This window comes from Musca autumnalis, unplaced genomic scaffold, assembly GCF_047663935.1.
Source record: "Musca autumnalis isolate F117 unplaced genomic scaffold, ASM4766393v1 scaffold_4, whole genome shotgun sequence".
NCBI classification, from domain to species: Eukaryota; Metazoa; Arthropoda; class Insecta; order Diptera; family Muscidae; genus Musca; species Musca autumnalis.
This window is the reverse complement of record NW_027411977.1, coordinates 66721841-66743679: the sequence shown is the minus strand read 5'-3', so window position 1 is coordinate 66743679 and position 21839 is coordinate 66721841. Positions and strand designations below refer to the sequence as shown.

The window sequence follows — 21839 nt, the reverse complement described above, 5'->3', positions numbered from 1 at the left end:
ACCTCATGTGGGTAGTTATAAAAATCTCATCTCAACCTTACAAAAAATGACAACAATAAGAACATAATCGCCAAAAAACAAAACGGTGTATAGTAGAATAGTTAATTTCAAGTCTAAATATATATAAGTTATATTATTTAACCCATAAGAAATTTAGTCATCAGTGAGCATAACATATCACTGGACATCTTCATCACAATTCCGGTAGACATCGAAATTTATTATCTCAGAAATACATCAGCGGGGGTAATAAACCGATAAAAGTATTATTGTATGTTCCTTTTGGGGAAAATATTTGACGGGCAAATATCCGAATTGGGTACTTATAGAAAAGTAGTTAACCGGGAAAGTTTGAACTCATTTATATGAAAAAACGTTGGGGATTTAAGTTGTGAGGCAATTAAACGGGAAAGGCAGTTAAGCAGAGAGGTAGATAACCGGGGTGCAGTGTATACAGATTTAGTTCAATTATCCTCTCTAATACTTCCTCCAATATATTACAAATTTCTCGAGAAATTTAAAATAGTTAAAAATTTTAAGAAGATATGAAAGAAAGTGTAGCATAAGCTAATATCCTATGGAAACCAAAATTATTTCGGGCCCCCCTGGCTACGTCGGTGGATACAGCGAATAAATCGAATGTTTCACTCAGCGGCCATTGTGTGCCGTCAGTTGCATCTCACAATGCCAAAAACCTTAAAGTTAGTAAAAATCTCGCAATTTGCATACGATTTTGATGCGCATCCGGTTTCAGTAGCACCCATCAAAAATACGTCTATATACCACAGCCGACCAAGAAGAGGGCACACAAAGTTCTCAATATTTGCAACTTTTGACAGTGTGTTAGTAACGTTGTATGCACGCATGCTGCAAAACAAAAACAAATCAAAACATTTGTGTGCTCTTTCGTTGCGTTCGGATCGTGTGTGTGTGAATTGCCGAAAAACTTCGTAACTTTAACAATATCAAAGCACGACATTGCTATATACACATATTTCAAACAGATTCTTCAAGAACTGCGGATGTGCCTCTACATTCTATTTTTATTAAAAACCCCATATCACGTTTTCGCAAATATTCAAGGATTCAATTTACGTAAAAATGTTAAAGAAAATCGCGGTTTAGTACGCGGATTTGGCAAAATAAATTTTTGCTGATTTTCCAATTTTCAGCGTATCTATATCCGCGGTTTTAGTGGATGGATTCGATCGCGGATGGGCTCATTAGATCCGACGCGTAAAAAAACTAAATTGACGCGGGATACAAAGGAAATTGAATGGCACTTGTAAATTTTAAACGCAAAAAATAGGTTTTTTAAAAAAATTCACGCTTCAAATATTGGCCTTTAGACTCCAATTACTAGGATGCTGTAAGGAGCACACTCATGAGATATGCATTAAACGATGTAAAATCACGAGTTTTATAATCCTATTAATAGTTTTGAATATTATCTTGTTGCGCGTCCGAATTATTAAAAAAATTCAAAAAAACCCAGAAATTCCGGCTTCAAAATGTCAGCATCAATTTCAGGTGGATGCATATTGCCCATGAAGTATTTTGGGAGTCTTTCTTTGGGCATATGTCTATAAAATTTAAGGTTAAGCCAGAAATCGGAAGGGAGCATAAAACAAGTAAAAAAGTATCAGTCGGCTTTGCCGACAGAGATACACCCTCAGCCTGTGTAAATTGAAACATTTTTTTCACAAAAAACTTTAGGGGGTTTCAAAATTTTGGTCTAGTATGAACCGACAAAAATGTTGATTAGGATTAAAGTTCAAAAATTTTGCTGAAAAGGTACTTAAAGGAATGGTTTTTACACCCTTCGGGCTGTTTTCTTAAGAAGTATGGACCTGCCCCTGAAACAACTTTAAAAATCGTAATTGAGGCAGCGAATGTAAGTTGCTTCAACAAAAATCAAAGTGATTCAATAGCAGGTCTTAAAGTGAACTTATCCAAAATTTTGTGTGGGAGGTATGGGATGGAGTGGACAAACATAGTCCATATTCGAACCTGATCTATATCTGGTAGATATTATGAGAATGTGTAAAGTATGGACCAAATCGGTAACTCCCATCAAGAGTTATCGTGCCCACAATTTTTCCGAATATTTTTGAAGAATTATCTTGCGCTTCCACCCATAAACATGCTGTCATAGGGTTTGTTTTTCAACTTTCAGGCTATTTTTTCAGGAAGTATGGACTTGCCCCTGAGCAAACTTGTACCTTCGTATAGGAGACAGTGAATACAAGATGGTACAACAAAAACCAAGGCGATTCGAGAGCAGGTCCTAAATTGAACTTTTCCGAAATTTTGTGTGGGAGGTGCTCGAAGGAGTTTACCGATTAAGTCCATATTGGAACCTCATCTAAGTCTGGTAGAAATTTCATAATGTGCAAAGTATCGACCAAATCGGTACTCCCTTCAAGAGTTATCGTACGCACAAATTTTCCGAACATTTTCGAACTTCTGTGGGGGAGGTACCGGAGGGAGTGGACCGATATAATCCATCTTTGAACTTGAACTAAGTTTGGACAAAATATTACGAAAGCCAAATTTTGGACCGAATCGGCAGATCCGTTCGAGAGTTATCGTGCGCTCCAGCCAGCAGGACAGACAGACAGACCGACAGACAGACGGACGGACATGGCTAGATCGACTCCAAATTGTCTGAAACACATTTCGTCCAAACATACTTGGGGTCTAAAACCATTATTTCGATGAGGCACATTTTCATCGTATCAAAGTGTATATACCCTCCTTAGCCTAAAGGCTGAGGGTATAAACATGGACCTATGTTGACGATGTTTGGTGGAGATGTTTCATGACCACTGAGAACCTCAAACGTCAAATTACAGCTAGTTCGGTTAAAAATTGTAACTAAAATGCTCAAAAAACCGAAAATCGGGAGGTACGGTTATAAGTGGGCCATACCAAAACATGGACCTATGTTGGCGATGTTTGGTGGAGATGTTTCATGACCACTGAGAACCTGAAATGTCAAATTGCAGATAGTTCGGTTACAAATTGTGGCTAAAATTCTCAAAATACCGACAATCGGGAGGTACCGTTATATGGGGGCTATACCAAAACATGAACCTATATTGACGATGTTTGATGGAGATTTTTAATGACCACTGAGAACCTCAAATGACAAATTACAGCTATTTCGGTTAAAAATTGTGGGCAAAATTCTCAAAATACTGAAAATCGGGAGGTACCGATATATGGGGGCTATACCAAAACATTGACCGATGTCGACGATGTTTGGTGGAGATGTTTCATGACCACTGAGAACCTCAAATGTCAAATTGCAGATAGTTCGATTACAAATTGTGGCTAAAATTCTCAAAATACCGAAAATCGGGAGGTAGCGTTATATGGGGGCTATACCAAAAAATGGACCTATATTGACGATGTTTGATGGAGATTTGTAATGACCACTGAGAACCTCAAATGACAAATTACAGCTATTTCGGTTAAAAATTGTAGCCAAAATTCTCAAAATACTGAAAATCAGGAGGTACCGATATATGGGGGCTATACCAAAACAAGGACCTATGTCGACGATGTTTCGTGGAGATGTTTGATGACCACTGAGAACCTCAAATGTCGAATTGCAGATAGTTCGGTTAAAAATTGTGGCTAAAATTCTCAAAATACCGAAAATCGGGAGGTACCGTTATATGGGGACTATATCAAAACATGGACCTATGCCCATATCCTTTGGGATTTAATTTTGTTGATCACTAGGAACCCTAAGTGCCAAATTATAGCTAATTCGGTCTACAAATGTTGCGAAGAACGTCAAAATACCTCAAATCAGGAGGTACCGTTATATGGGGGCTATACCAAAGAGTGGACCGATATAGCCCATCTTCGAACTTGACCTGCCTATGGAAAAAAGACCTTCGGGTGCAAAATTTCAGCACTCTATCTCAGTATTGCGGACGCTAGAGTGATTACAACAGACGGACGGACGGACATGGCTAGATCGTCTTAGAATTTTATCCTGATCAAGAATATATATACTTTATAGGGTCGCAAATGATTAGTTCGATGTGTTACAAACGGAATGACAAACTTAATATAAAAAATATATAGCCTATTTTCACCACGGGTGTTTCATGTACATTCCCTGAAATTATCAAAAAATCGGTTCAGCCGTTTTTGAGTCTATACGGAACACACAAACATACACAGGGGAAGTACCCCGCCCCTTCCGAAATTCAACAAAAAAATTCAGAAAGAATTATCGAAATCGGTCCAGCAGTTCTCAACTGATGCCATTACCAACGAACGACATTTGATTTTTATTTATATAGATATAGCATTTTTAAAGAAATTGGGTATAAGGGAAGTACCTCGCCCCTTCCGAAATTTAACACAATTTAACCGGGGGCCATCCCTCTACATTCCCTGGCAATTTGAGAAAAATCGGTTCAGTAGTTTCTGTAAAAATGAGAAAAATTGAAAACTGAAAAAAGTGGGCGTAAAAGTGGGTGCGGTCAAAATTTCTTTGCATAAAAACCCAAGTCGGGTTATGGCGCACATTTTACAGAAAGAATTATCGAAATCGGTCCAGTCGTTTTCAACTGATGCCATTACCAACGAACGACATTTGAATTTTATTTATATAGAAGATTTGGATCCTTTAAACATATTCTACAACTTTTTCTACGAAAATTTTAATTAAATTTACTAAGAAATTATACGGGTCTGGCCAGACTCATGTGACAAACAATATGGATGTCCAACGAAGGGTTAATGGTTTAAATTGTGTGCAGTGTGTGACGGATGAATGTCAACGAATTAAGGTCGTCGTCGTTTGCTACAATAAAAATTGGCATTACTCTTCGCAACCTATGCATTATAAAACGATGCATTATTTGCCGAAGTTCAATGCACTTCTCTCTCTCCCACACTTTTTAGTGAGGAAATCAATATACACACCAGTGCTTTTTAGGCGTTCGATGAAATCAGTCGCGGTGCTATAGTCTTAAACAAAAACACACAATGTCTTCAACTAATTTCAATGATTTTGCGTCCAATTGCGATGTGATGATTCACATTTATAAATTTCTAAACGTTGGCGATCAACTAAGGCTAGCCCAAGTCAATGGAAAACTACGAAACCTTTTCTTGCAATACATATGGTCAATAAGTTATAACAAATTGACGATTATAGAATACGAATATTTGTTATATGCTGCTTCGAATTGCATGGATAAAGATCGTATTTTATATCTTAACTCAAGTGATCTTGAGGAATTTCTGACATTTTATGGCAACAATGTGAACGGCTTGTATACAAATACCCGTCTACGAATGGAATTCTTTAGAAATCTAATCGAACTTAAATATTGCAACAAAGGCGTTATTTTAAATGAAATGACCCAGCTATCCAATACTTCGCCAAATCTAGAAGTATTGCAAGTATATGATCATGGTTTGGAGTTTTTACCTCCCAATTATTTTATAACACGAGGTACAGTCACGCAGTTATTACGCTTTGTCAAGTTGAAGAAACTTGTGCTGTACATAATCGGCTTCCGCTGCAAAATAAAATTTAAAGATTTTTGGGTAATTGTTACAAAACTTCCGCTGGAAATATTGGAGCTATATATTCCAATATTATTTGATTCAGATGACAATGAATTTGAGTTCCAGCAATCGCCATTACCTTTAAAGCAATTGGAAATAACTACGGTAGGAAATGATGGGAGATTTTTTTCAATGTTAAACAGTTTCCGAAATCTGAAAGTGTTAACCACACGACTTCAGTATACCAATGAAGTGGCCAATGCCTTGAAATGCCTAACACAACTCCATCAATTGACTTTAAACCACTCTAATTTCAATGAAGAGGCAAATGTTATTTTGCCACCAAATATTACCATACTTCACCTTAAATATTGTGACGGACTCTTGCTGGTCCATTTACAGCAATTCCTACACGAAGATTCAAATCCCAAACTAACTGAATTTATCGCCATTGAAACAGACTTTCGAGTTAAAGAATTCAAAGAATTACAGATCTCTTCTCGTATCAAAATATTGAATATTGAACACTTTGATTTGAATCAATTTCGTACACCATTTGTGGAGAATTCAGCATTAGAGAATCTAACATTGCATTCGGCCGAAGGTGTTGGCTCTGGAATTCATTTTGTGAGGCTTAACACTATTTCCTTTTGTCGCAATTTACATACGCTGGACATGCATGGACAAAATTTGGCATTGGATACTTTAGTTAATTTAAAGAATCTGAAAAAGTTATCACTAGATTTAATCTCGGCTGATCAAGGATTTTATATTATTCGTATTTTACTAGAACTGCCATTATTGCAGGAACTTGCAGTACGAGAGTTAGCAAGTCTAATCTGTCCAACTTTGCAAGCAGTTGTCACCAGTATCAACTGTATCAAAATATTTTGTTTTAAACCACCCGGTCCCACAATTGGTTTTTGGTTCGATATGTTTTCGTTGAATCCACAGTTAGAGTTACAAATGCGAATTGCAGAGCTTGATAGAGAAACACTGCAAAATTTAATACAAAATGAGAAGTTCCCTAGCAATTTAAGGAAAATAAAATTTTTTGGGTTACCAGTGGGTAAGTAGTACTAAATGAGACTATTATTGTCTTGATAAAATGCATATATCGATACCTTACTTCCTTCTTCACCCTCGTATCTTAAAAAATAAAAAACATTTCAGGAGAGATATAAAACGATTAATTTTTTGATACATCGGTGGTTGGTTAAACGTTTAAATGCAATTATACCAATATTGAGTACATCCCAAAAATGGCATTTAAACTTTTACCCAAACACCCTGATGTATCAAAAAATGATCGAGAAAGTAAGGCATCGATATGTGACTTTAGAAATTGTTTTCAAGTTGCTATTAATATTTTGTGTCAAGCAATAAGTATAAAATATGTACATAATTTTTGCAAGTATATGCATTTTCCAAAAATATTGAGGAAAATTTGAAAAAATTCTTAGTTTTGCAGAATTGGAATGACCCGAATTTTTAAGAGTAACCCTCATGATATGCACACTAGGGTTATGACTTTTTTACAACCTAGTATCCCTGTATCTTAGTTTGATGAGTTTTTACCTAAGATAAGATTAAATCTTATTTCTTTATAAGATAATTCGACAAAAAGTATCTCACATACAACATTTTTGGAGAATTTTGATTTATGCCCATTTTTGAAAATTTGTTCGATTCAAAGTAAGCAGATATGTAACTGAAAACAAGTTTTAGAGCTACAAGGCATAACCAAAATGACATAACATATACATATATAATTTTATATCATATCAATTAAAGGGTTATATCCACTTACAAATTTTACAAAATCTAAAATTTTAATTTAGCTCATTTTAAAGTACAGGTAGAATAGAATATGTTGCAAAAATTTCGAGTCGATAGGACAAAAATTAGCTGAGATATGAGCGAAAGAAAGGGAAATTTGTATGTAACATCGAAGTTTGAAACGCGGTTTTCTCAAAATGACATTTTGAAATGCGGTGCCCACTGTAGCTCGAAAATTAAGCGAGAGACCTAAAAATAAATTGACGAATTGATGGCGAAAAATCTATCAATTTTTTAGTGACAATTTTGAGTTTGACAGTTCACAATTTTTTTTATAATTTATATTTTTTAATTCCGCTTCGCTTAAGTACAAGATTATTAGGTTCCCACAAAAACATATACTGATCGGTTTATTCGCTTTCGAGCTACAATGGGCACCGCAAACTGATTTGCGGAACGCCTGTAAATTAGGAAAGTTTTTAGTGCAAGTTTCACAGTGTGGCGTAAGACTATGTTAAATGACCACGTACGTCATCTTATTTGGCACCAATGGAAAGGTCAAGAGTTCCTCTTTCAAATAAAACCTACGTGGCACAGTGGTTCAGAATCGTTTTTTCCTGTTCAAAACTCTGTAAATTTTGAGAAAATAGAGATATTTTTATACATCTTTTTTTGTTCGACAGATAACAGCTTTCCGAATGCATTCCGACCATTTCTGTGTGGTTGTTGCAGAGGAATTCTAGGTCAAAGTTAAAAATTTGAGTTTTTTGATAATTTGCTTAATAATATGAGTGTTTTTGAGTTATTCATATGTTCTAACTTATTAAAAATGTCAAACACCAATAAAGAACCATAATGGTACAAAAAAATTAAACAACAAGTAGAAAAGTATCAGTCGGCTTTGCCGACAGAGATATACCCTCAGCCTGTGTGGATTGAAATACTTTCTTTTCAAAAAAAAAAAAAAAAATTGTAAATGTTGGGCATATAAACCGACAAAAGTATGGATAGGATTAAAGCTCATAAATTTGCGGAGATATCGTTAGATAGGGCTTTTTTATCACACTAGCCTACGAAAAACATAATATCGCTGTAAACAGGGCCACTAGGCCCTTACCCTTTTACCTTCGGTAAAAATGTCTAAAGGATCCTCAAACCACACAAAAATGTTGAACACAAGGATTGGACAAATAGGGCCCAAATTTGGACATAAACTAAGTTTCGACAATCTTTAGAGATCCAAAGTTTGGACCAAATCGGTTGCTACGTCTATGAGAAATCTCGCGTACCATTTTAGCGAATATTTTCGAACTTTTGTGGGGGAGGTACCGGAAGGAGTGGACCTACATATAAGCACCACCTTCGAATTTCATCTAATATTCGAAGAAATATTACAATATCCAAAGTGTGGACGAACGCAGTATTCGGTTCGAGCTCTCCGTCCACTACATATGGTGTCATAGGGGTTTTTTACAACTTTCAGGCTGTTTTCTCAAGAAGTATGGACTTGCCCCTGAAAAAACTTTTACTGTCGCAATTGAGACATGGACGGACATGGCTAAATCAACTTCAAATTGTCTGAAACACATTTCGTCCAAATATAAAACCATTATTTCGATAAGGCACATTTTGCCCGTATGAAAGTGTATATACCCTCGTTAGCATAAATGCTGAGGGTATAAACATACTCCTTGGGTTTTCAATAAAAGCATATAACTCTTATGAAAACTTATATATTTAAAAAAATGTCCACTTGTGTAAAAAAGCAGTAATTTATATGAGAAACGGTATGGAAAAAACATACAAATTTAAAAAAGTGTTAAACGGACGGAACAGGAATGGTACACAAGTATATATGGGTTGAAAATGGGCACTCTCGGACATCATTCCGTGAAAACGGAACATTGTTCTAAGCTGTTCCCAAAAAGTTCGAGTCCACCATGTTTAGAATTTCACTAGAATTTAGTACCTGAGGAAAAATAAAATATCTCTCTTCGTGTAAACGCTATAGTAATTTATTGATACGGCTGAAACGACAACCCTACCTACCATAAACAAACAAGTAAGAACGGCGTTAAGTTCGGCCGGGCCGAACTTGTATACCCTCCACCACAAAATGTATTGAAGTAAAATGGAAAAATTAGTTTCAATTCAATTTTAAACGCAAAGAAAATTCAATTTTAAACGCAAAAAAAAATTCAATACCAAATTTCAGCCATTTTGGTGGAATATTGAAGCCACAACATAAAACATATTCAAAATACCGATAATCGGCAATAATGTAAAATCTATTACGCTTGTTGTCAAGTGTTGTTAACAGTACTCTGAATGGCCCACTTTCCGTAGGCCTTGGCTCCCATAGTACCTCCCGATTTCCGATATTTTGAAGGTTGTTCCCTCAGTATTCCACCGAAATGGCTGAACTTTGGTATTAAATCTTTGTTGGGGGTATAAAACTTTCCACTTGAAATTTGTCGGTATAGGTAGAGATGGACAGTGGGTAAATACCCAATGGGTAAATACCCGGTAAATTGGGTAAATTGGGTAAATACCGGGTAAATACCCATTTGTGGGTATTTATTTGGGTATTTACTATATTGAATCGCCAATACAACATCTTAGACCCTATTTCTGGGTTTAGGTTATGAAATCGTTTCAAAATGGATAGTTTTACAATACTTTAAACCAGTGGGTAAATACTTGGGTAAATACCCGAGTATTTACCCAAGTGTTGGGTAAAAACTCTTTAACTGTCGAACCACTTGACGTAGGTTGACGAAATTTGGCTCAAAACTTTCTTATATCAATAGTATTACAGGTATTAAAAATGGAGTCCCTGGGTCCATGTTTTGATATAGCCCCCATATAGTCGTACCTCCCGATTTGAGGTATTTTTCACCTATTAGAAACATTTTACAACTAAATTGGCTGTAATTTGGCAGAATGAGTCCTCAATGAGCATAAAATATCTTCGCAAACGTTTTTCAAGGTAGGTCCACGTTTTCTTATAGCCCCCATATAAGGGTACCCCGATTTCGAGTATTTACCCAAATATTGGGTAAAAACTCTTTATCTGCCGAACCACTTGACGTATGCTGACAAAATTTGGCTCAAAACTTTCTTATATCAATAGTATTAAAAGTATTGAAAATGGAGTCCCTGGGTCCATGTTTTGATATAGCCTCCATATAGTCCAAATTTCAGCCATTTTGGTGGAATATTGAAGCCACAACATAAAACATATTCAAAATACCGATAATCGGCAATAATGTAAAATCTATTACGCTTGTTGTCAAGTGTTGTTAACAGTACTCTGAATGGCCCACTTTCCGTAGGCCTTGGCTCCCATAGTACCTCCCGATTTCCGATATTTTGAAGGTTGTTCCCTCAGTATTCCACCGAAATGGCTGAACTTTGGTATTAAATCTTTGTTGGGGGTATAAAACTTTCCACTTGAAATTTGTCGGTATAGGTAGAGATGGACAGTGGGTAAATACCCAATGGGTAAATACCCGGTAAATTGGGTAAATTGGGTAAATACCGGGTAAATACCCATTTGTGGGTATTTATTTGGGTATTTACTATATTGAATCGCCAATACAACATCTTAGACCCTATTTCTGGGTTTAGGTTATGAAATCGTTTCAAAATGGATAGTTTTACAATACTTTAAACCAGTGGGTAAATACTTGGGTAAATACCCGAGTATTTACCCAAGTGTTGGGTAAAAACTCTTTAACTGTCGAACCACTTGACGTAGGTTGACGAAATTTGGCTCAAAACTTTCTTATATCAATAGTATTACAGGTATTAAAAATGGAGTCCCTGGGTCCATGTTTTGATATAGCCCCCATATAGTCGTACCTCCCGATTTGAGGTATTTTTCACCTATTAGAAACATTTTACAACTAAATTGGCTGTAATTTGGCAGAATGAGTCCTCAATGAGCATAAAATATCTTCGCAAACGTTTTTCAAGGTAGGTCCACGTTTTCTTATAGCCCCCATATAAGGGTACCCCGATTTCGAGTATTTACCCAAATATTGGGTAAAAACTCTTTATCTGCCGAACCACTTGACGTATGCTGACAAAATTTGGCTCAAAACTTTCTTATATCAATAGTATTAAAAGTATTGAAAATGGAGTCCCTGGGTCCATGTTTTGATATAGCCTCCATATAGTCGTACCTCCCGATTTGAGGTATTTTGCATATATAAGCCACATTTTACAACAAAATTGGCTGTAATTTGGCACAGTGAGTCCTCAATGAGTATAAAATATCTTTGCAAAATTTTGTCAACGTAGGTCCACGATTTCTTATAGCCCCCATATAAGGGTACCCCGATTTCGAGTATTTACCCAAAAGTTGGGTAAAAACTCTTTAACTGTCGAAGCACTTGACGTAGGCTGACGAAATTTGGCTCAAATCTTACTTATATCTAGAGAATATCTAGTATTGAAAATGGGGTCTCTGGGTCCATGTTTTAATATAGCCCCCATATAGCCGTAACTCCCGATTTCAGAAACCCATATTCGGGTTACAAGAAAACGTAGTCCTACGTTGACTATTTTTTGCAAGGATATTTTATACATAAGGGAACTCATTGTACCAAAGTACAGTCAGTATGATTGTAAAATGAGGCTAATAGGTAAAAAATACCTTAAATCGGGAGGTACGGCTATATGGGGGCTATACCAAAACATGGACCCAGGGACTCAATTTTCAACACTTTTAATACTATTGATATAAGCAAGTTTTGAGCCAAATTTTGTCAGCTTACGTCAAGTGGCTCGGCAAATAAAGAGTTTTTACCCAATACTTGGGTAAATACTCAAAATCGGGATACCCTTATATGGGGGCTATAAAAAAACGTGGACCTACGATGACGAATGTTTGCGAGGATATTTTATACTCATTGAGGACTCCCTCTGCCAAATTACAGCCAATTTGGTTGTAAAATGTGGCTAATAGGTGATAAATACCTCAAATCGGGAGGTACGACTATATGGGGGCTATATCAAAACATGGACCCAGGAACTCCATTTTCAATACCTTTAATACTATTGATATAAGTAAGATTTGAGCCAAATTTCGTCAGCCTACGTCAAGTGCTTCGACAGTTAAAGAGTTTTTACCCAACTTTTGGGTAAATACTCGAAATCGGGGTACCCTTATATGGGGGCTATAAGAAATCGTGGACCTACGTTGACAAAATTTTGCAAAGATATTTTATACTCATTGAGGACTCACTGTACCAAATTACAGCCAATTTTGATGTAAAATGTGGCTTATAGGTGCAAAATACCTCAAATCGGGAGGTACGACTATATGGAGGCTATATCAAAACATGGACCCAGGGACTCCATTTTCAATACCTTTAATACTATTGATATAAGAAAGTTTTGAGCCAAATTTTGTCAGCATACGTCATGTGGTTCGGCAGATAAAGAGTTTTTACCCAATATTTGGGTAAATACTCGAAATCGGGGTACCCTTATATGGGGGCTATAAGAAAACGTGTATCTACGTTGAAAAACGTTTGCGAAGATATTTTATGCTCATTGAGGACTCATTCTGCCAAATTACAGCCAATTTAGTTGTAAAATGTGGCTAATAGGTGAAAAATACCTCAAATCGGGAGGTACGACTATATGGGGGCTATATCAAAACATGGACCCAGGGACTCCATTTTTAATACCTGTAATACTATTGATATAAGAAAGTTTTGAGCCAAATTTCGTCAACCTACGTCAAGTGGTTCGACAGTAAAAGAGTTTTTACCCAACACTTGGGTAAATACTCGGGTATTTACCCAAGTATTTACCCACTGGTTTAAAGTATTGTAAAACTATCCATTTTGAAACGATTTCATAACCTAAACCCAGAAATAGGGTCTAAGATGTTGTATTGGTAAATACCCAAATAAATACCCACAAATGGGTATTTACCCGGTATTTACCCACCGTGTGGGTATTTACCGGGTAAATACCCGGTAAATACCATCTCTAGGTATAGGACCACGTCTTCATATAGCCCTCATACAACGGTACCTCCGGATTTGCGGTATTTTGATGGTTGTGGCATTAATATCCCTCCGAAATGGCTGATATTTGGCATTAAGTCTTCCTTGAGGGTATAAAACAAACCATCTGAAATTTGTCGGTATAGGTCCACGTCTTCATATAGCCCCCATACAACTGTACCTCCCGATTTCCGGTATTTTGATGGTTGTGCTCTCAATATCCCTCCGAAATGGCTGACATTTGGTATTAAGTCTTCCTTGAGGGTATAAAACAATCCAACTGAAATTTGCCGGTATTGGTCCACGTTTTCATTCAAGGCCTTTCTTTCCCAAGAGGAATTTTCCGTGCCCCAGACTTTTTCCTCCATTTTGTTGCACAGTGTTATCTAATCTAATAAATTGTGTTCAGCTAGGTGAAAGGTACCACCTACGGGGCTATATCAAAGAGTCAACCTATCTTTTTTGGCGGAGAAGTTTTATAGATCAGGGAACTTCAAGAGTCAAATTGAGGGTAGTTTCATCAAAACAATGTAGACCCTTAAAAATGCACCCATTTTGACGAATTTTAGTGAAGAAATTTCGTGACCACTGAAAATTCCCGAAAATCGGGAGGTACATTTATAGGGGGGATATACCAAAACATGGACCTATATTGACGATTATTTTTGAATAGACAAAATTATAGCTAAAATTCTCAAAATACCGATCATTAAAGCTAGTTCGGTTAAAAATTGCAGCTAAAATTCTCAAAATACCGAAAATCGTGAGATACCGTTATATGGGGGCTATACCAAAACATGGACCTATGTTGACGATGTTTCATTGGAGATGTTTTATGACCACTGAGAACTTCAAATGTCAAATTACAGCTAGTTCGGTTAAAAACTGTAGCTGAAATTCCCTAAATACCGAAAATCGAGAGGTCCAGATATATTTATGAGGGCTATACCAAAACATGGACCTATGTTGACGATGTTTCATGACCACTGAGATCCTCAAATGTCAAATTACAGCTGGTTCGGTTAAAATATGTAACTAAAATGCTCAAAATACCGAAAATCGGAAGGTACGGTTATAAGGGGGCCATATCAAAACATGGATCTATGTTGACGATGAATCTATGTTGTAGCTAAAATTCTCAAAATACCGAAAATCGAGAGGTACCGATATATGAGGGCTATACCAAAACATGGACCTATGTTGACGATGTTTTTTTGGAGATGTTTCATGACCACTGAGATCCTCAAATGTCAAATTACAGCTGGTTCGGTTAAGAATTGTAACTAAAATGCTCAAAATACCGAAAATCGGGAGGTACGGTTATAAGGGGGCCATACCAAAACATGGACCTATGTTGACGATGTTTGGTGGAGATGTTTCATGACCACTGAGAACCTCAAATGGCAAATTACAGCTAGTTCGGTTAAAAATTGTAGATAAAATTCTCAAAATACCGAAAATCGGGAGGTACCGTTATATGGGGGCTATACCAAAACATGGACCTATGTTGACGATGTTTGGTGGAGATATTTCATGACCACTGAGAACCTCAAATGGCAAATTACAGCTAGTTCGGTTAAAAATTGTAGCTAAGATTCTCAAAATACCGAAAATCGGGAGGTACCGTTATATGGGGAATATACCAAAACATGGACCTATGCCCATAACCTTTGGGAAATAAGTTTGTTGATCACTAGGAACTCTATGTGCCAAATTATAGCTAACTCGGTCTGCAAATGTGGCGAAGAACGTCAAAATACCTCAAATCCGGAGGTACCGTTATATGGGGGCTATACCAAAGAGTGGACCGATATAGCCCATCTTCGAACTTGACCTGCCTATGGAAAAAAGACCCTCGGGTGTAAAATTTCAGCACTATATAGCAATTATTGCGGACGCTAGAGTGATTACAACAGACGGGCAGACGTAAATGGCTAGATCGTCTTAGAATTTTATCCTGATCAAGAATATATATACTTTATAGGGTCGCAAATGATTAGTTCGATGTGTTACAAAAGGAATGACAAACTTAATATACCCTCCATACTATGGAGGAGGGTATAAAAAAATGTACACACAAACATTTCTGTACCTATTATTGATATGTAAAATGTATACATTTTGCATATGTCATATGTTTCAATTGCAATTTAATCGGAAGCCAAAAATATGCCCAGTCCCAAAATTTGACCTGAATCGGACCAAAAATAGCGGTTGCATAAAATTCCGCTGTCTAGTCATTATACTAAATATTTTACCTATTTTAACACAAAATTTCATCTGCTAAATATTATCTGATCTTCATGTTAAATTGCAAGCATCCTCTTTGTCGTAAACTCAAACCTTACTTAACATTTCGCGTCGATCAGTCCATCTGGCGATCTACGGAACAGCTACATAATCGAATAAATATTTAGTTTTTGGTCCATTTCACGATCACAAACAAAAACTAAACGTTTTATTCTGGTGGGAATCCGACCTCCATAATAAATTTCGCGACGATCTGTCCATTTGATTTAAATTTTTAATGGACGGAAGGAAGGACACACTTCTCAGAATCGCTTTATCGCGTCGAGAAAGAATATTTAGCGGTGTTACATGAATTTTCGGAAATAGAAACTTATAATAATCCCTTTCCACATTGTGGTGTAGGTTATAATAAAAGTTATTTTAGTCATTAATAGGCAAAAAAGTCATTCATTTGTGCATCAGGAAATAATTTTTTGAGATTTTTTTTTTATTTCACAGGAATTTTTCATAAAAATATAATTTCAAAGTGGTTTGTTCGTGACCTTTTTAATAATTAAATGAACGATATTTAGTCATTAATAGGCAAACGTTCATTCATTATCGCATCAGGAAATCAGTTTTGGGAAAGAAGGTCAAAAATCATAACCCTAGTGCACACCAAGGTCAGGCAACATCGAATTTTCTACGGTGGCAAAACGTCTAATGTTGAAGACATTTCCTGACACCCTACTAGGGTTGTGTTAAGGTTCAGAATCGTTTTTTCCTGGTCAAAACTTTGTAACTTTTGTATGGATAGAGGTATTTTCATGACATAAAAAATATACTGTGCGACAACAACAAAAAATGACAAGGAAAACTGAGTAGATTATGAAAGTAGAGCTAAAAATATGAAACACGTGTATCGGCGTTTTTAAAGTTTACATCGGAAAGTAACCAAAGTAGGCGGGGCAAGTTCCGCCCATTTCTAGTTTTTTTTCGAAATATTCGAGTTAAGATATTATGGAATCGTTGCATTTAAGGTATATAGTGTCTTTGGCAACTTTACAGAGAAGAATGTGGGCAATATTTTTGCAAAAAAATTAACCCTCATGCGGTTCATCAAAGGGGTCTTTTTGGTCCTTTTTTCCAAAATCTTTCAAAAACTCCTTTAAAACGTGATCATATCAAATCCAAATATTCTACAAAATTGTTCGTCATAAAATTTTACTATAGGTTGTAGAATACACCAAATCCGTAAATCTTATCTAATCACCAGAACTCTCTAAAAATGGAAAACACGATTTAGGGCTAAAGTCGGACTTCATCTGAGTTTATTCAAAATTGTCCCGCAAAACATAATTTTAGAGAGATGACGTCAAAGACAAAAAATTAGATTACAAATGTATATATATATTAGGATGAAATTATGTGTTTTATTTTTGGACTGTAAAGAAGAACAAAACAACGAAATTAATTTAAGATGTTACTTGACTCTCCACTTAGCTATTATTTCCAGCAAAACATCTAGGTCCATCAACTTGGGCAAGCGTGGTATTGATGTTAAGCCTTCAACTCTAGCTAAAGAATGAGAGCGATTTTATTGAAATTTCGATTTACTTAAGTGCTTAGGATGAGACGCGAATAGTATTAGTTGTACAAAATGGTATTAATATCAAAGATGTAATTAATTGTACTATTTACAAAATATGTACATGGTTGCATTTTTAGCTGTTAAATTCAATTATTTAAGCATATGTTTCGTAATATTCATTGAATTAGTGAAAACGTATACGTAAAGTAGTAAAATAAAATATGTACATAAGATAAATTCTAATAATAAAAGTTGATCCGCTTCAGTCTCCCCCTTCTGATGCTCCAATCGTCCCGATTAAGCATCAGAAACAATGAGTTATTGAATCTGCTGCGGTAAACTGCATTATTATTATTATGGGTTGTTGAATCGGGTATGTCCTCAATAGCACTGCAATAATGGTGTGTAGATGGCGTTGTTGTTACATGTCCAAACTATGTAACGGACTGTCATCGAAATCTCCCCCTGGAGTAAAGCTGCGCAAGTCTTGTTGGTTCTCCAAACAAGCTGGTAAACTCCTCATAATCTCCTTCTAGAGTTATTTTGCTCCACGAATTGTTGGTTCTCCAAACAACCTGGTTAAACTCGTTGGAAAAAGTTATGATAGGTTAAGGTCATCGGTTGGCAGTCAACAGAATCTTGAATAACAACTGCGAATCTTCTGGCTGCTAAGGTTGTCCAAATACAGCGATAATCTCTTCAACAGTAAGTACACAGTTACAATTGTCACAAATTGCCTGGATAAACATCTTTCTGCTGGGATATTCTAATGTTCGCGTTATAGATGTTCTGCTTGTAAACACAATATGCACGACAAACACAGCAAGCGTTGATTTTCTCGGCTGAACGTTACGCACATTTTGAGCTGATGTGTGCGGACGTTGTTGTTCTTGCTTGATGTGCGTCGGTTCACCATTGTGCGTTGTCTTCTTGATGATTTGTGTGTGGTTGTTGTAGTACCTCATCACAATGTTGTTTTTCAACCCTATTTTCATACAGATGAATGTGCCTGCGTCGTCTTTGCTGCTTGCATTCATACTTGTACGTAAATGTGTTTTTGATCAATGCCTTTGCTTGATCGAAGGAGTTGACGTTCTTGTTTACGCCAATCCACAAATTTGCTGCGTAATCCGGATGATTGTCGATGGATGTTGTTCAAAACTGATACACAACAGAGACATCTCTATGTTTCTGGGATCGCCTAGTACAAAACGCATGGGATTGCCATCATAACGCATTGCCTGGATAAGTTTTGTAAACTGTGCCAACTGATCTTCACCAGATACGTACGCTTCGCATTCAATGTTGTTGTTGTCCTCGGCTGTTGATGATAGAGTGGTCGTGTTACATGGCCACGAGTTGGGCGTCAATAAAGAAGCATGTTGTTGTGCTCCACGTTGGTGCGCCAATAAAGCAGGACAAAACAACGAAATTAATTTAAAATTGTACTTGACTCTCCATTTAGCTATTATTTTCAGCAAAACATCTAGGTCCATCAACTTGGGCAAGCGTGGTATTGATGTTAAGCCTTCAACTCTAGCTACCGAATGAGAGCGATTTTATTGAAATTTCGATTTACTTAAGTGCTTAGGATGAGACGCGAATAGTATTAGTTGTACAAAATGGTATTAATATCAAAGATGTAATTAATTGTACTATTTACAAAATATGTACATGGTTGCATTTTTAGCTGTTAAATTCAATTATTTAAGCATATGTTTCGTAATATTCATTGAATTAGTGAAAACGTATACGTAAAGTAGTAAAATAAAATATGTACATAAGATAAATTCTAATAATAAAAGTTGATCCGCTTCAACTGTTAATTTTACATAATTCCATACTGGATCAAAATCTAGGAAAATCCTTTATTTCTTGGGAATATTGTTAAAGAAAAAAAGTTCCAAATAAACTTTCATTATGAGTCTCTGAATAAAAGAAATCTGTAACCATAACATATAACATTCTTAGCAGCCCTTTTTTGTTATAGGGTTTTGTTATAGGGTTTGTGGTGAATGTATATTCGAAATATATAGAAAACCCCTATCGAACCTGTCAAAATTGCGTATTTTTAGTACTTTTAACTTAAATTACGTAGTTAGGATAAGCCATTGGTTGCTTATATAGTATGTAAAAATACGTGAGAGGTTTGCGGCTATGGTCCAGTGAAATTATAGGTGGGGCTGCTAAGAATGTTATATGGTTATGGTTACAGATTTCTTTTATTCAGAGTCTCATAATGAAATTTTATTTGGAACTTTTCTTTCTTTAATAATATTCCCAAAAAATAAAGAATTTTGCTAGATTTTGATCCAGTATGGAATTATGTAAAATTAACAGTCCAAAATTAAAACACATAATTTCATCCTAATATATATACATTTGTAATCTAATTTTCTTAAGGAAAGAGTATACCTAGATATATGGTTTATTCTGAAACTCATAGTGAAATGTTATGTAGAATTTTTCATCTTTTGACACTTTTCATCTAGAACCAAGTTTCACATTACTTTCATGTATCATCTCGAAGACAGAAGGGAAAAAATTTGATCAAAAAACTTGGGAAATATTTTCATGTTTTTGTCAGCAAAATTGATACTGCTATTTTTATGATACATAATGTAAATAGACATATCATTCCTATGGTGACCCATAGTGAAATTTGACGTAGAATATTTTTGACTTTGACGTCATCTCTCTAAAATGATGTTTTGTGGGACAATTTTGAATAAACTCAGATGAAGTCCGACTTTAACCCTAAAACGTGTTTTTCATTTTTAGAGAATCCTGGCGATTAGATAATATATACAGATTTGGTGTATTCTGAGACCTATAGTAAAATGTTATGGCGAACAATTTTGTAGAATAATTGGATTTGATATGATCACATTTTAAAGGAGTTTTTGAAAGACTATCAAAAAAAGACCAAAAATACCTCTGGTGAACCGCATGAGGGTTAAAATTTTTAACAAAAATATTGCCCACATTCTTAAAGTTGCCAAAGACACTATAAACCTAAAATGCAAGGATTCCATAATATCTTAACTCGAATATTTCAAAAAAAAAAAAAAAAAAACTAGAAATGGACGGAACTTGCCCCGCCTACTTCGGTTACTTTTCGATGTAAACTTTAAAAACGCCGATACACGTGTCTCATATTTTTAGCTCTACTTACATAATCCAACCGATTTTTCCCATAATTTTGAAAAAAAAATTAATTTTGTTGCACAGTGATATTCAAAAAGAGTGTTTTTTATGTTCAAATCTGCTAAAAAAAAGTCAAAACCCAATAAATAAACTACAAAAAAAACACTGTAATTAAAAATTTAAAATTTTTTTTTAAATAATTTTTTTCCTAAAACGTAACATTTGTGTAATTTGTAAAAAACTAATTTTTGCCCATATAGCTTCAATAGATTTTAAAAAGTGTTAAACGGACGGATCCGATACTTTGTTCATTTAAAGTTTCAGTCCACTAAAACTGGAATTTCACTAAAATTTAGTACCTGAGGAAAAATAAAATAGTTAAATTTTCTATGGTAATTAATGAAAATGTTTCTTAAAAACAACAATCCTATCTACTTTACAAAAGAAGAATGAACACAATATCCGTTATAGTTTCCGAGAAATAGCTATTACTTTCTCTACAAATTGAAAAAATTAATATTCTCCAAAATTAGGGAAAATGTTCTTATTATATTTTGACCTAATTTTCGGTTATGTTAGTTTCACTATACTCACTATCACATCTGATACAGAACTTAAAAGTAGTTGATGATAAAATTTGGGATTTTTCGCCAGGAAAATCGATTTCTGATCCACTGCGCGCCGCTCGGTCTTGGCGATAAACAATACGTTCCATACCACTGAACTAATTGCGGTCATTCTGAACGTAAATTCCCAGTGAGTTTACTCACGTTCTCCTTTAAGTTGAAACGGCGGAAAGACAAAACTCACGAGGAATTTCCATTCATGAATCGGGGTGCACTCATTGATATGATATAACTAACTCTCTTGTCCCTCGGGGTTGTTTGCGAAATAATATTATTAACCATCAACTAGAGATGATGTTTATATTGAATGTTGATAAAGAAAAAAAATTGAATTTTAATTTAATGGATTTTATCTATTTTGTATTTTTTTAGATTGCAGTGAATTGAGGAATAATTGTGAATCGGTATGGAAACGACTTCATTATCTAATATATGATTATGAAGATCATTATACCAATGGAAGAAAATGCAATATAATAATGTCTAGAAATTATAACAAATAAATGTTAACTAAAATTTTTATAAAAATGTGCATTGGTTACACAGTTGTCTTTTTCCTGCCAGAACTAGAACATAATTCCAAATTTCTGCAGTGATTCAGAATCGTTTTTCCTGACCAAAAATTCTATAGCTTTTGAAATTTTGTAATAACTTTATTATTAAAGAAAATAAATAAAAATAATTAAAAAAATATTTTTTTCTTATTATATTTTGAGTTTTTGTTTAGTTTTTAGATATTTAAAGGTATGTTTCTCTAAGACGATTCGAATTCAAATTCGTTCGAATTACTACCAAAATCATGTTATTGTAAACAATTTTGTTTGATTAAAAACAAAAATGTATAAAGTATTTTTCAAAAAACTGAAGTTTGGTTGTAGTTCGAACGAATTTGAATTCGAATCG

The 21839-nt window shown here is 35.2% G+C and overlaps 1 protein-coding gene across 2 annotated transcripts; it reads left to right on the top strand.

The window, feature by feature from the left end:
- Window positions 1-4935: 4935 nt before the first annotated feature.
- LOC141404124 (uncharacterized) lies at window positions 4936-21625 on the top strand. 2 transcript variants are annotated; one of them, XM_073987442.1, is made up of 3 exons: window positions 4942-5485; window positions 6332-6610; window positions 21309-21625. In XM_073987442.1, the coding sequence occupies exons 1-3, from the start codon at window positions 5014-5016 to the stop codon at window positions 21437-21439; spliced, it is 882 nt and encodes a 293-aa protein (XP_073843543.1). In that variant the 5' UTR covers window positions 4942-5013; the 3' UTR covers window positions 21440-21625. The 2 variants fall into 2 exon arrangements, with proteins under 2 accessions (XP_073843541.1, XP_073843543.1); XM_073987440.1 differs by having other exon boundaries at window positions 4936-6610.
- Window positions 21626-21839: the final 214 nt, after the last annotated feature.

Excerpts from the sequence above, each read along its gene's own strand:
- LOC141404124 (XM_073987440.1), top strand. The coding sequence starts at position 5,014 with ATGTCTTCAACTAATTTCAATGATTTTGCGTCCAATTGCGATGTGATG. Across the intron at positions 6,611-21,308 it reads ATTTTTTGGGTTACCAGTGG|ATTGCAGTGAATTGAGGAAT; the intron begins GTAAGTAGTACT and ends GTATTTTTTTAG.